The sequence below is a fragment of the Xyrauchen texanus genome, chromosome 17 (genome assembly GCF_025860055.1).
Source record: "Xyrauchen texanus isolate HMW12.3.18 chromosome 17, RBS_HiC_50CHRs, whole genome shotgun sequence".
Lineage (NCBI taxonomy): Eukaryota > Metazoa > Chordata > Actinopteri > Cypriniformes > Catostomidae > Xyrauchen > Xyrauchen texanus.
In genome coordinates this window covers 36,455,814-36,471,688 of record NC_068292.1, presented here as the reverse complement: position 1 = coordinate 36,471,688, position 15,875 = coordinate 36,455,814, and the positions used below count along the sequence as shown (strand labels likewise).

General features: G+C 38.1%; 1 protein-coding gene across 4 annotated transcripts; it reads right to left on the bottom strand.

Annotated features, from left to right (window-relative positions):
- Positions 1-335: 335 nt before the first annotated feature.
- On the bottom strand, positions 336-14,337 carry LOC127658227 (high mobility group protein HMG-I/HMG-Y-like). 4 transcript variants are annotated; one of them, XM_052147402.1, is made up of 6 exons: positions 14,083-14,337; positions 13,772-13,878; positions 8,158-8,327; positions 5,668-5,745; positions 5,152-5,196; positions 336-2,773 (listed from the first exon to the last, which is right to left on the bottom strand). In XM_052147402.1, exons 1-6 carry the CDS (start codon positions 14,088-14,090, stop codon positions 2,705-2,707), a joined length of 477 nt encoding a protein of 158 aa, XP_052003362.1. In that variant the 5' UTR covers positions 14,091-14,337; the 3' UTR covers positions 336-2,704. The 4 variants fall into 4 exon arrangements, with proteins under 4 accessions (XP_052003362.1, XP_052003365.1, XP_052003364.1 ...); XM_052147405.1 differs by lacking the exon at positions 13,772-13,878; XM_052147404.1 differs by lacking the exon at positions 13,772-13,878 and having other exon boundaries at positions 338-2,773; positions 8,158-8,402.
- Positions 14,338-15,875: the final 1,538 nt, after the last annotated feature.

Genomic DNA, 15,875 nt, shown 5'->3' with positions numbered 1-15,875 from the left:
GCAGCACATTGAAATGTCTGTGGTCTTTCGGCTTGCTCTTTGCCGCGTTGAACTTTGGTTTAAATATTTAAAAAAGAGCGCTTTCCTGCTTTCCCGGTTAAACGAATCCGGGGCTTGAGGACATAATGTACCTTATGCGAGTACATTTATAGGATAAATATTGCATTTATAAGGAGTTTTTACTCTTAGAAGACGAGTCCTAATTTGACAGCATCCAATAGGCGGGGCTTTAAATCCCTCTGACCAATCATGGTTATTCAAGGAGAAACAACGTGCTCTTGTAAACAAACCCGTGAGAGGAGAGATCACCAATTCCGCAAAGCTTGTGTCATCATTTAATGTTTTAAATAAGCATTAAAACAAGCAATATGCAAAATGAAGTCATGTATTTGTAACTTTGTATTATTATAATAATATGTATTATTATTATTATACACACAATAAAACTTTGTTTTGGAAATTATAAAAATACGTGACGCCATAAGAATGAGGGCAGTATACACTGTTAATTCCAAAAACATATATTCATATTTTAGGAAAACTTCAGAAAGAGGCGCGAACGCTGGTTAAGGCGATTGGAATAAAGAAGCAGACTAATTTAATGACATCAACGAGCTCATGTTTTGTGTGACAAGCTTCAGACCTTTCGACATATATGATGTTGACATTTACACTCGTTTAAATTAACGGGAGAAAACATTGTGAAAAAATTTTTACTTCAGCATGAAACCTAACGGTGCACTTTCCCGTCTACGCTGCCCAGTGCACATTTTCAACAGTCAATATATATACAATATTAAATTGAATACGTTTATTTTCCAGCCTGTGGTATTAGTATGTATTTATTTATTTTTGCCCTTTATTCGTTTTAGATACAATTATTGAATTTTATTATTTACATAGGCTAATTATACCAATAATTAAATCTTGTTTTATTAAGTATTGTCAGGATAAAATGTATTACAGCTAACAGTTACATGAGCAAAGGTTTGAACATCAACCGTAACAAGATCCAACTGAAATTCACGGCATTTTATCACATCTGCGTACAAATTTGTAGGCTGCTTATTGGATTAATACAAGTAGGCCTTAACGTCATATTATACGACTACTCATTACTTTAAGGAGAGCTTTCGACCTACTAATACAGTTGGTGAAACCAAATTAAGTATTGACTTATTTACAAACCAACTAGTAGTTACTAAGCCCTTAGTGTGAACTTTAACACTACCCAGCTGGCCAGATTGATTCAAACCAAAGCGTACTAGCAAGTCAGTCCACTGTCGGCCATTTTTGGAACGCTCCCGGGAGGCTATTTTCAGTCATGCCAGTGGAACTCCAATCTACTTGAATGGGGGAACATCGAAATCTCAAAAATGGTCTGTCAAGATTACGATCAAAGAGCATATTTAAAATCAGCAGTAAAATCTGATAAAACTGGTATCATAAATTGAGCTTCTTCGCCTCAAGTTACACTTAAAAATCAAAACGTAATTTATTTTCCCCGGGGTTTATAGCTAATGCGCATGCGCGTTCTCGAGTTCATTGACAGGTTAAGTCTGTATCTAAAAGGCGATTGGCTCTTTTACATGTAAGGCAGGACATCCGTTCTGGCTCCTTGGTTGGGCGTTCCAATTTCTCCCATTAATTTAAATAAAAGTGGCTCGTCTCTATTAGCCTAAATGTATAGCCTCTGTTCATAATCCCGCTAAGTTCTCCAGTTGTACTTCCTTGGACCACTATTGGTAGGTACCAACCACTGAACACCGGAAACACCCCACAAGACCTGCCATTTTGGAAATGCTCTGACCCAGTTGTCTGGCCCTCACAAATTGGCCCTTGTCAAAGTCGCTCAGATCCTTACACTTGACCATTTTTCCTGCTTCCAATACATGAAATTCAAGAACTGACTGTTCACTTGCTGCCTAATATATATCACCCCTTGACAGGTGCCATTGTAACAAGATAATACATGTTATTCACTTCACCGGTCAGTGGTTTTAATGTTGTGGCTGATCTGTCTAGTTCCCAAACATGAATTATTAAGAATGTCTCATTTAGCACAAAACACCAAAAAGTACATTTATAGTTCAGTTTCACTGCCATTTGTAACAGTAACCCCTAGTCGGTGTCAAAAATAGCTTAAAAATTGACCAACACTTCCATTTAATTTCTGTAGCGTCACTGTGACAGACATATGATTCTCAATACAAATGAACCCGGAAAACAGAGGTGCATAAGCTCAGGTCAAGGAGGCCTATAGTCAATAATTTCCAGATAGAAGTACAAAACATGTCAATTGAAGAAAACAAAACAAACGAGTTCCCAAAAAGATCAAAAATTAGATTTACAAATCATTTGTAATAGAACAGTCATGACCAAATTAAGTTTAAAAAAAAAAAATGTAAAGACAGCACATGTGCTAAATTATAGCTAGTCAACAACATGGATAAAATACAAAACATTAGTAAAGCATGTTAGTTTAACAGATATATATGTAGTAAAATAAAAACTAGAAACACTCAACATTTTCTCATGTAGGTTGATTCTAGTTTCTTTATTTGACCTACTTACAAAAAATGCATTTATGTATTTATGCAGAATATATTTTCCTATATATGAAATGACATTCCCTGCGATTCACAGGTTGGAGAGCAGACGGGCAGTTTGTTTGGTTGTGGTGTAGTGCTCCGGTAAGATACAATTACTGTTCTTTCTTGTCATCATCTTCAGCGCCCTCAGACGAGTCCTGAGGTGCCTGTTTTTCCTTCTCCTGTTTCAAAGAACAGAATCAAACATTTGGGTATAAATTGTAAGGTAGATTTCAAGCAAGCAAAGCTTCCTGTTATGCATGTTAGATGTGACATTTAAAAACAACTGCCATTTAAAATTGTTTTTTATGATAAGATTGTCCTTTAAAATAGTCAGCGGGTAGCCGTTACTGCCGTGAAAGTTGTAATTTAAAAAAAAAATAAAAATAAAAAGTACATTCAATAGATTGGAGCCAATTTAAAAAGTTTTGCACATTAACGAATGAAACGTGTTTCATTCCACATGGTGCGGGTCACCCCCTTCAATGCGTTTTGCCATGTTGAAATCATATGACCCGTGGCGTTTCACTATTCCTTGAAAATCTTTTTTGCTTTGAACAAAACAAGTTTGCCAAATACAGCATTCATGGACATGCTAAATTTGATCATCAAAATCAATTCTAATCTTTCCTTTACAAAACATTCTGTATCGCTAGATAACGGCAAGCAGTTCTCTAATAAAGGTAATAACTGTCCTTAGAAAGAACGTGAAGCGTAGACAGTCTCCAAAGATTGATACGAGGGACAATAATAATCTTTCCTTAACTTTAGAAGCATGTTTGCTTAAATTCTGACGTTTGTTTTTAGGCAAAGCAATTATAGTAGTAATAAATAACTTTAGAAATGTCCTCAAACTCGAAACTTTTCCAGATGCAAATGATATTCCAGAGCTGGCGTGGGCAGCAGAGACGATCATGTTGATCCACATCAATAGATGGCAGTACAGTGTCTAACATCACTGTCGTATCGTTACTTAAAGTATATGAAGAGCAATGCTAACGCTAGCTACAGAACTACTGAATGCACCTTTAAAAGGAATGGTTCACCTGAAAACTACCGACTCACCTTAAATTACCATTTTTCTTTTATCCATGGAACACAAATGGAGAAATTTTAAAGAATGTTCATACAGCTCTTTTCCAAACCACAAAGGCATACAGGCTGAGGCTTCAAAAATGAAAACACAGTAGTCCAACTTTGTACGGAAAAACATCCTGATATTCAAGTCATTATTCAGTGGTAATCTTGCCCTGAAAATGTTCGCCAACGAAGGGCTTTCAGATTTTGACAATGATAATAAAGACGAGACAATAGCGACGAGTCATGACGATAATAAAAAGGTTTTAAAACTGTTTTCAAACTGTTGAAGAAAATATGACAAGAAATATATTGCAAGATATTAACCATGTACTAACATGAACAATTTTCTTTAAAAAGTAAAATCTAGAAAGAATTGATTCAAACAATCCAGAGAGTCATTGTGTTGGGAATTTTTCCCTCTTGACCTTGTTTAATGAACTTTACTAATGGGTTAATTAACTCACTCAAACCTAATTAATTAACTCACTCAAACCTCCTGAGAGATATTGATCAGCTTTATCAACAACATAAAATATAATATTACAACTGAAGGCCTGTTCACACCAAATCAGTGATGATTTTGCAAGACGAACTTCTGACGGAAGGTCTCATTCACAGTCCGTAAAAACATTAAATGGAAAAACAATTTCACTCCTGTACAGTAGGCAGCGCTGTTGTTATACCAGTCCCCTGTTGTTAGACCAATCCCAATGCAATACAAATAGCAGTGTGGTTCTGCAATTTGTTTGTAAAAATCATTGCAGGTAACAAATCTTTTTATGGGCTATTTTACAACGAGCTTGGTGCAAACGAATTGCTGAACCTCGCTGCCATTTTAATGTCATCAGAATATAACAGGTATACTGTTAAACATGTCAAATAATGCACATCAAGACAAAACACCATAAGCAGACCTTCAAAAACAGACTGGGTTTATGTTTGCAGTACCAAGGTTTCATTAACTGCATCTATTTATTTTTAAGTATATAATTTCGGGGGTGTCCATCAACTGCATGTCCAATGCCGCCACCATCATCATGCTAGATTGAGCAGCTGCAGCGACAATTCTCTTATCTCACTGGTCAGACAGTTCTCTCATGTTTTTTTAATCTAACGGTTTTTAAATCCAGCATTTTGAAGGTGATGCCTCCTCAGCTCCTGCGGCATTATGGGATAGTAAAGTGTCCAGTGGATCCACACTTCTTGTCATCCGGGTTTTTCCTCGCTTAATTGGTTTATGAATACGGGGGATTCGGAATACTACTCCATTGGCAAACTATATACTCGCACAAAGCTATCTTATGCCTTCAGAAGACTTGAAATATATGGACTCAATATACTTTTATAGATCATGAAAATTTCTCCTTGTGTTCCATGGAATAATAATAATAATAAAAAGTCATACAGAAACGGTATGATGGCAAGTGAATTGATGCCAGAAATGTCATTTTTGGCTGAACTACTGTTGCTTTAAGTGTACCTCTTTCTTAGGCCTTCCCTTCGGTTTTCCTCCAGCCGATGCTTTCTATTAAATAAAAAATTACATGAATTAACAATTAATGTCATTTCAAAAAAATTGTCACTTGGTTGTACACAATCCCCCCCCCCTCGTTAAACAGAGTGTTGTATGCCACCCCAAAGTATTTTTGACTGAGCCAATAACAACACTGCATTAACACCAGTAGAGGGAGCCACTTTCTACACATGATAACAGATGGAGGGGGCAATGAGTTGAGGCAGGCACTGCTCAGAGCTACAGTAAGTGGCTAACAGCGGGTGACCTGCTGGTCTGGGGATGAGCCGCCAAGAAACAATCTGCACACACTATTTAAATGTAATAATGCAGGTCTCTATGTGTTTGCAAAATAGAGACAGCAGTGTTGTACTAGTGTAATTGAGGAAAAAAATATCTATTTATATTTACACAGAAGGCCAATCCTAAAAAAAATCATGACATAAAATAGAGAGTTTATCCAAAAAGACCATCATCACTTACTCTCTTGGAAGGTCCTTTATTTCTGCTACCCTTTGGTCGTACTCTTTGTTTTTCTTGAGTTGGCGATCCACTTGCTTCCTGTAAGGAAATTTTTACATTTATTCTACATGGCGACAAAATTGTGTCCACGGATCACGAACATTGGTGCTTATCAACAGTCAATAATTTTGCTTGTTCTCATTGTATTGTAGTTTCATCTTATTATTGAGGCTTCCTGCCATTTTTAATCCATGTTGCTTATAATATGTCAGTTGAGAGCACCATTTTGCTGCTGCTGTTTTCATCAAAAGTTTCTGCACAATGTCACTCTCAAAAAAGCTAATTTGTTATCTTTGGAGAGCGGGGTTTAGGAAAGAGGTGGTGTGGCTAATTCAACGGCTCAGTCTTGTGGAAGTAGAACAGATGATGAAACTCCCTTACAGAACCTTTAAGAACCTGTATTCAGCCTCTTTCACTGCATGTTTTGTCTCTTTTAAATAGCACATTGCACGGATGAGGTAAAAACAACTGTAACTTCTCTCTGCGCCCATTAGCCATAAACACTTGCTAGTGGAAGCTCGAGTAAACATTCTTAAAGAGACCGTACCAATTTAGTGCTTGTTATACAGTTGAAGTCAGATGTTTACATTGAAGACATTAAAAATATACTTTTTTAACCACTCCACGGATTTCATATTAGAAAACTTTTGTTTCGGCAAGTCGTTAAACACTTCTACTTTGTGCATGGCATGAGTCATTTTTACAACAATTGTTTACAGACAGATTGTTTCACTTTTAATTGACTATATCACAACTCCAGTGGGTCAGAATTTTACATACACTTTGTTCGTATTTGGTAGCATTGCCATTAAATTGTAACTTTAAACTTGAGTCAAATGTTTTGGGTAGCCTTCCACAAGCTTCTTACAATAGGTTGCTAGAATTTTAGCCCATTGCTCCAGACAGATCTGGTGTAACAGAGTCAGGTTTGTAGGCATGCTTGCTCGCACACACATTTTCAGTTCTGCCCACACATTTTCTATTGGATTGAGCTCAGGTCTTTGTGATGGCCACTCCAATACCTTGACTGTTGTCTTTATGCCATATTGCCACAAACTTTGAATGTATGCTTGGGGTCATTGTCCATTTGGAAGACCCATTTGCGACCAAGCTTTAACTTCCTGGCTGAAGTTTTGAGATGTTGCTTCAATATATCCACATAATTTTCCTTCCTCATGATGCCATCTATTTTGTGAAGTGTACAAGTCCCTCCTGCAGCAAAGCACCCCCATAACATGATGCTGCCACCCCCATGCTTCAAGGCTGGGATGGTGTTCTTCGACTGGCAAGCCTCACCCTTTTTCCTCCAAACATAATGATGGTCATTATGGCCAAACAGTTACATTTTTGTTTCATTAGACCAGAGGACATTTCTCCGAAAAGATCTTTGTCCCCATGTGCACAAACTGTAGTCTGGCTTTTTATGGCAGTTTTGGAGCAGTGGCTTCTTCCTTGCCAAGCAGCCTTTCAGGTTATGTCAATATAGGTCTCATTTTACTGTGGATATAGATACTTGTCTATCAGTTTCTTCCAGCAAGGTCCTTTGTTCTTGGATTGATTTGTACTTTTCTCACCAAATTATGTTCATCTCTAGGAGACAGAATCCTTCTCCTTCCTAAGCGGTATGGAGGCTGCGTGGTCCCATGGTGTTAATACTTGTGTTCAGGAATTTGGAAATTGCTCCCATGGATGAACCAGACTTGTGGTGGTCCACACATTTTTTTATGAGGTCTTGGCTGATTTCTTTTGATCTTCCCATGATGTCAAGCAAAGAGGCACTGAGTTTGAAGGTATGCCTTAAAACACATCCACAGGTACACCTCCAATTCAGCACACCTTCTATAAGAAGCTAATTGTCTAAAGGCTTGACATCATTTCCTGGAATATTCCAAGCTGCTTAAAGGCACAGTTAACATGGTGTATGGAAACTTCGGACCAACTGGAATTGTGATAGTCAATTAAAAGTGAAACAATCTGTCTGTAAACAATTGTTGGAAAAATCATTTTCTGTTTTAAGCTGCATTAGGTTACATGTAGTTAACAGTCTGCAGAGTAAAACAAAAATTAAAAATGTACCAACCAATGGCGATACTTTATCCAAACTGTCCGTAGATAATTTCTTTAAGTAATGTACTTAAGTAATCAAAGTGACTGAAAAAAAAAAAAATCAGTAAATGTAATCTGATTACAGGAGGTTAAGTAATGCATTACACTAACTTTTTATTAATTTAATAAATGTCATTACAGTAACTAATTACTTTGCACACCCACACTGATAATGTAGATGGATATGCATTTAGTACTTTGAAACCGCATATATTATGCATCCCTACAAGAAAACTAGTGGCAAATTATGCAACATGCATAAACAAACCCACAACAACCCTGTAATTTAGGTTTTATAATTGCATTATTTTTCCTCGGAGTCAGAAAGTGTCGGTAGATACTCACCACTGCTGACCGGGAGCACCCCACAAGCTTTGCCGTATCAGAGATGCTCAAACCCAGCCGTCTGGCCACAACAATTTGTCCCTTGTCAAAGTCGCTCAGGTCTTCACCCATGTCCATTTCTTCTTCATTTACATGAGCTGATTGTTCACTTTCCATCGTATCTACCCAAACTTTGACACGTGGATTTGTTTTGAAATGACGTTCAACGTTATTGGCAGCACCTGTGAGTGGTCAATGTTTCGGCTCTGTGTAAATTCGCAGTTGTATCTAATTAATATATATTATATTTTCAGATCAGATTGTGGCGTTGGCAAATAAGTGTAGATGTTGTTGCAAAGGCGAGGCGTTCACTAGCTTACTGTATGTTCACACCAGAAGCGGCGAGAGCGTCAAAATTCGCTCTGGCTGCCCTGCCTTCGTTTGTTCAGAATGCTTTGTTTTGTGAACTATATTTAAAGGGGCCGCAATTTAAACATCCAGACATGTCAACAATTTACTTTTTGCCGACCTATCACAAGTAGCGTATATCCTCATGAACTCTTTAAAATGTGAAAATAAGAAATCGATCGACAGTAAGTAATTAAAATTATAGTTGTTTGTTATAAAAAATAAAATACATTTGTAATAATAACTGTGGTCTTGGATATATATAACAGGGAAACCCGTCACGGCAATAATTTGTTTCTCCTCCATTTTATCTTCGGAACGAATGCTTGGTGGGAACCAAAGTTTACACGGTTATGTTCTCTAGACTTTGCTAGAGCTGAGCACTTCTATATCCCAGCAGCGTCTCTACTTTCTTCGAAGGCTGAGGAAAGCACATCTCCCACCCCCCATCCTCACTACATTCTATAGAGGGACTATTGAGAGCATCCTGAGCAGCTGCATCACTGCCTGGTTTGGGACTTGCACCGTTTCGGACCGCAAAGCCCTGCAGAGGATAGTGAGGACAGCTGAGAAGATCACTGGGGTCTCTCTTCCCTCCATCAAAGACATTTACAAAAAACACTGTATCCGCAAAGCAACCAGCATTGTGGACGACCCCACACACAAACTCTTTACCCTCCTGCCATCTGGCAAGAGGTACCGAAGCATTCGGGCCCTCACAGCCAGACTGTGTAACAGCTTCTTCCCCCAAGCCATCAGATTCCTCAATACTCAGAGACTGGTTTGACACAAACACACACGTGTCCTGAGTTGCACTTTAATTACTGTCACTTTATAACTGTCTGCTACCTCAATAACTGCTATGTGCATAGAACACTATCTCAAAGTATGTTATGTTTACGGTTTTAGAAACTGTCATCTTTTTGCACTACTGAGTACTGGTCGGCACTGCACTGTGTCTATTGTCCTGTTCATTGTCAGTAATTTGTTGTACTGTCCCGTACTTTGCACGTTTGCACGTGCACTTTATATAGGTATATAGGTATTTTATATAGGTATTTTATTTTGTTGTGTTGTCTCACGTGGTCCTGTGTTGGTCCTTTGTTGCTTTTATGTAGCACCACGGTTCTGGAGGAACGTTGTCTCGTTTTGCTGTGTACTGTACTAACTGTATATGGTTGAAACGACAATAAAAACCACTTGACTTGATATTCCAATAGGTTGCCACCGAACCGCGTCACAGCTCATTACCATAATGTTGACTGCACTTGAACTTCCATCTGACGCCCACGCCGCCCAAGACTCGCCGCGCCGCTTCTCGCCGCCGAGAGACGCTGGCTGTCATTGAAAATGAATGACTTCCGGTCGATTTGACGCTCTCTCCGCCTCTGGTGTGAACCACAGCCATATAGAGAGAGAGTTGCGACAACGGAAGTTCTAAATGCTTGATCGTCACGTGATTCACGTAGACTTCAGATAGTTCCAGGAAGTGTTTTGGCGGGCATTTCAAACTGTTAGAGTAGAGTGACAGAACTGCGATTTCTGGTAATTAGTAGTCAATAAATGCATTTATTTTATACATTTATGTAACACCGACATATGTATGTAGCATGAGTATGTTGTTACAGCGATGTTGTTTTTTTAAAGATCAAATCAGCTAATATTTGAGGATTAGTGTTAGCTTACCGTTATTTGCCTCAACTTATTTCAGGCTAGGGTTTCTGTTGCCTTTTTATGTAACCTCATGTTCATTGTTTTCACTAATCTCATGGTAACTAATGTCATATTTATGACTTTTCAGATAGTACAGAGACAGGCTGGTGACAGGTAGGGTTGGGCGATGTCCCCTAAATTGGCAGTTGACGATGTTGACAGTAAAACATCGCGATGGACGATGATATCGTCGGTGGGGTGGGTCGGAGGGGGCGTGGCGGGATTATATAATTTTCAAAAATTATATTTAAAATGATAATTTCGTTATTTTACTAACCCAACTAATGACTCGTCGGCGCTTTATCAGTAGGTTGCACGACATGTGAAGTAGTGTTGTCACGATACTAGAATTTCTAACTTCGATACGATACCTTGAAAAATATCGATATTCGATACCATTTTCGATACCACAGAGAAAAAAACTGCCACAATATTAAGAGGGTAGAACTGTCTAGAACATGACAATGAGGTATATTTTACATGAACAAAATGTCCTGAGGTATTGCACTTGTTCAAAAGCCTCTCAGATTGCCATACATTCAAAAACCAATAAAGTGCAAGTAAATAAAAAGTGCAATCTTTTGTATTTCCAAGTCAAATCAAATCCAATCTCAATGTCAACAAAAGATACTTAAACGTCGGGGGGGGGGGGGGGTTGGGGTTGACTAGCTTTCATAAGGTCTCTCGCTCTCTCCCTCTCTGCCGTGCACGCGCTATCTATGTTATGCGTGCAGTATGATCTGTCTCGCATGTGCGCTATAGATTCCGGGAGATCTGAACTAAATTGCGGGCATCAGGGAGAAGCTATCAATATGCGGGAGATTCCCGGAACTTCCGGGAGACTTGGGATGTATGGCTTCATATCAAAAATATTTCCAGATAGCACTCCTGCTGTGTTCTTTATCAAACAAAACTGGTCGCGGGGCAACGCATGCACTCGCCATCTTTACATTCACTTCACTTTTGCTATTTAACCAGAGCGAATGAGAGGAGTGCGAGTGTGTGTGGTGTTTGTCAACGCCCCTTTGGAGAGAAGTGAAAGTGACAGCTCGGCTAGTATCGATACTTAGGGAAATTAGTATTGGTACCGTTCAGATATTTCAGTATCGATATTTATCGAAATATTGATATTTTTGACAACACTAATGTGAAGCATTTTTTTTTTTTAGCTTTCACTTAAGAAGAGTTGTGCACTTTTTATTTTAATATATCTCTTTACATAAATACTATTTTCCTCTTAAAAACTATAATTTCGTTATTTTACTCACTGATGAGCAAAATGTCGAGGCAGAAATGACCATGTACCTGCAGGAAATGGCCATTGATGGGAAAGAGGACCCGCTGACTTGGTGAAAACGAACGACAAAAGGTTTCCGTTCATGGCAGGATTAGCACGGAAATATCTGTGCATATGTGCTACCAGTACTTCATCAGAGCGGGTCTTCAGCACAGCGGGTAGTGTAGTTACTCCAATCCGCATCTTATTAAAACCAGGTAAAGTGAATATGTTGGTATTTCTGGCCAGAAACATCGAAATTTAAACATGGTCTATGGTGAAAGATATTAAGACTTCTTTACGCATTTTTCGCCCTCCGTTGCGGAGCTATTCGATTTTGCATATTATTTTTTAAACGTTCATTTGTGTAGTTCATATGACCACTTTACAATATTTCAATAACATCATTTATTTTGTAGCCTGTGCTGAAGTTAATTGTGCTGCTAATTATAAGTGAAATGTTAATGCCGATTTTCGGTCTGAGTGTTGTTCTCGTTTAATTTGTTGTTCTTCTATGTTTTAATAAATGTGTGTTATTCATATTCACCTTGTTTCTTTCATTTGATTTGACATTATGGATTTATGGCCAAGGAAATTTTTCTTTAACTCTTTCCCCGCCAGCGTTTTTAAAAAAAGTTGCCAGCCACCGCCAGGGTTTTTGACGATTTTCGCTAAACTTTAATGGCCCGCAGAATATTTTGTTCCATGAATATATGAAGATGCTATATATCAAAATAAAGATCTGAGCCTCTGGTTTAGGCAAAAAAACCGATTTTATTTTATCTTCATTTGTTCTTTTTTTATTGCCACTTGAACAGAGGTAGGTTTTGTCAAAAACAACATTTCGGACAAAAAGCTGAGAAAAAGGCATTTTTATCAAACAAGTGCTTTAGTATTAGTATGGTGTTCCACTTCACGTTTGAGATGATCGCAGTCCGTTTCTTTGATCAAAGAGTTGCGTACTCTTTCAAAACATGCGTGCGGGTCTTCCTTACCGTATACCACCTAAAACACGGATACCCGGAAAATTCCGTGTTTGGCGGGGAAGCGTTTTTTCATAAAACCCGGAAAATTCCGTGTTTGGCGGGGAAAGAGTTAAAAGTATTAACCAGACAAAAGTTATTTGACGTTCGCTGGTCTGGGTTTATCTTAAACTGCCGCTTCAGTGTATACAAGTGCTATGTGACAATGAGCAAGATTTTCTGAGACACTACAACTACTAATAATTAATTAATAAAGGCTATTTTCTTGTAGCCTACAACATAAAATATTTTAATCTAAATGTACAGTGTAAGACATGTAAAAAAAAGACAAGAAGCTAACAATGTCAAGATCAATATTTGTGTAGCCTGCCTGACACGGTATTTTCACAGACTAACACGTCACTGGCATAAACTACAGTATTTAAAATAGCATATATGCATTAGTTATATTCTCAATTTAATTTACAGAGCAATCCCTGCAAAGTTTTTAGGTTAACTATAGAAGAGACTTGGATTAGTGAGTCACACTAGCAAGACTCGCAAAAGGGGGCGTGGTATCACGATGGTGGCTCTACATCGTGATGTTGGTCAGCCATCACGATGGACGATGATATCGTCCATCGGCACAACCCTAGTGACAGGTGATTTCCAGCTCGCACCGCACAATGGGTCAATGAACTATTAACTATTAGCAGCAGTTACGTAAATGTAAAATTTAGTGAAATGAAGCTTATTGTTTACAATTCTATATATAGTAATATAATTATTTATGTATTATAAATATTATATATCTAATGTATAATTCTTACAATACTTATTCATATACACAATATATTCAGCTTTAAAACAACTTAAGCATACTCGTATATAAACTGCCGTTCAAAAGTAATGAGGCTGAAAATTCAGCTTGGCATCACAGGAGTAAATTACATTTTAAAATAGAAAACATTTTTTTTAAATTGTAATAATATATTACGATATAACTTTTTTTTTTTAAAGATGGATGAAACTGAATCAAGAGAACAGATTTTACAATTAATAGGGTGTTCGTTACTAACTTTATCCAGCTCCAATCCTTGCCTAATCTGTTAGTTATCCGATAACATCCCTTATCTCCTAATTTAATGAGTAATACTCAACTATAAGGTTTTAATTTACAAGTTATTTTTATTTAGATGTACTAATAATATACGGAATAAGATAATATTACTCTTTAAACGTAATATTATTATTTAAAGAATAATATTATTCTCACCTTTTAAAAGTGCGTCGCAAACGGTTTGTTCTGCTGCATCTCTACGGCGCGGCATGTGTTTGCTGCTACTTCCGGGAACTATTGAGAGGCTCCACGAGCCGCCATTGCTGTAAAAGAAATGTTCCATTGGAGTCAATGGAGTTGTCGCAACTCTCTCTCTGGCTCTGGTGTGAACGTACGGTTATGCAACGTATATCTTCATGGAAACCATACTTTACTACAACCAGTCTTTACTTTCATACTGAATGACGTGCAAATGAACATTACAGCCCTAGTGCAATCTTTCACGAGAGGAAAAAGCATTCACTTACATGCACATACAGAAGCGCGAAGAATATTATGCGCGCGCTGTTTTCTGTGGCCACACCTCCACGTGGTGCACAATGTCTCTTATTTGAATTCGAGCGCAATCGTCGGCCAACCAATAACAGCGCAGTCTAAATCCAACGCAAAAACACGTCTACGGATGTCAAAGAAAGAAATGAACACTGTCCGTTGTGAACGGATATACAGAACAGATGTGATTAGATCGAGCTCGGGAATATCAGCAGAGTCACTACTCAATCTTCTTCTTCTTTCCAATTTAACGGCGGTTGGCATCCAGCTTTTTGGTGCATTACCGCCCCCTCTGCTCCGGAGTGTGGATCAGATACTATAACTACAAAAACATCATTGTCCATTCTCTTTCCTACACTTACATAACCTTAATTCCCTTCAAATAAACACTCACACAAACAACAAACTTTATTTATCAATTAAATCCTATTGAAAACTCCCGCCTCCCTTAAAAAAGTCATCAATATTCTATTCTGTGTCCCATTTACTGCTCTTAATAACCCTTTTAATGTAATCTCTTGCACCCCAATCTGCCTCAACTTATTCTTCATCACCTGCCTCTGCATTTCATATCTCCTACACCTCATAATTATGTGCTCCACTGTCTCCTCTTCTTGACATCCCTCACACAACCCTGTCTGGTGCTTCCCTATCATCTTTAGTGTTTTGTTCAGCTGAACAGTGTCCCAACCTTAACCTCGTCATCACAGCCTCTTCTCTCCTATTCCCACTTCCCACCCTATCCTCTTTTACATTTCTCTGAATTTGGTATAAGTGCCTCCCTTTCTTCTCTCTATCCCACCTCTCTTGCCACCTTTTATTTATTTTCTCCCAAATTATGCTTTTAACCTCTGCTTTACTAATATTAACCTGCATTTCTACATTCCCTTTTGTTAGCGCCCTTTTAGCCAGCCTATCTGCCATCTCATTACCTGTAATACCAACATGTGCTGGAACCCACATAAATTTAACCTGACATCCCATATGACTTAATCTTGTGTTTAATTGAAGTACTTCATACAGGATATCTTGCCGAGCTTTTGAATGGAATGACCTTAAACTTGCCAAGACTGATAAAGAATCAGAGCATATTAAAACCTTTTCCTGTCTAACCTTTTCCACCCATTGCAAAGCACTTAAAATTGCCAACATCTCTACAGAATATACCCCTAAATTATTAGATGTTTTTATACTCATTTCTACTTCTTTCCCTGGAATTGCCACCCCAAACCCTGTTTCTTCCGTCTCTGGTTTTTTTGCACCATCCGTATAAATCTGCATAAATTCATTATAGTTTCCACCTACTCTGATATTAAATATACTTTTCAGATTAACTTCTTCCTTTCCCTTCCTTTTTTCCTCAAGCACATACCAGTCTACTTCAGGCCATGTCATCTTCCAAGGGGCAATCTCTGGAAAAACTACCGTAGGGCTTATTCTAAGATTAAATACTTCTAACTCTTTTGCTATATTATTTCCAATCTGACCAAAGTTTTCCTTTAACTTTCTTCCATTTTCCCAGCAATCCTGCAATACTGCTTTCGTGGGATGCGAGTCATTATGGCCCTGCAATCCAGCCCAGTAATTTGCCATCAATTGATTCCTTCTTAATTCCAGTGGCAGTTCTCCCATTTCCACTTGTATGGCAGGTACTGAAGACGTTTTAAAAGCACCACAGCAAATTCTTAAAGCCTGATTCTGAATAACCTCCAGCCTCATTAAAAGAGACTTAGCTGCAGACCCAACCACTATACTACCATAATCCAAC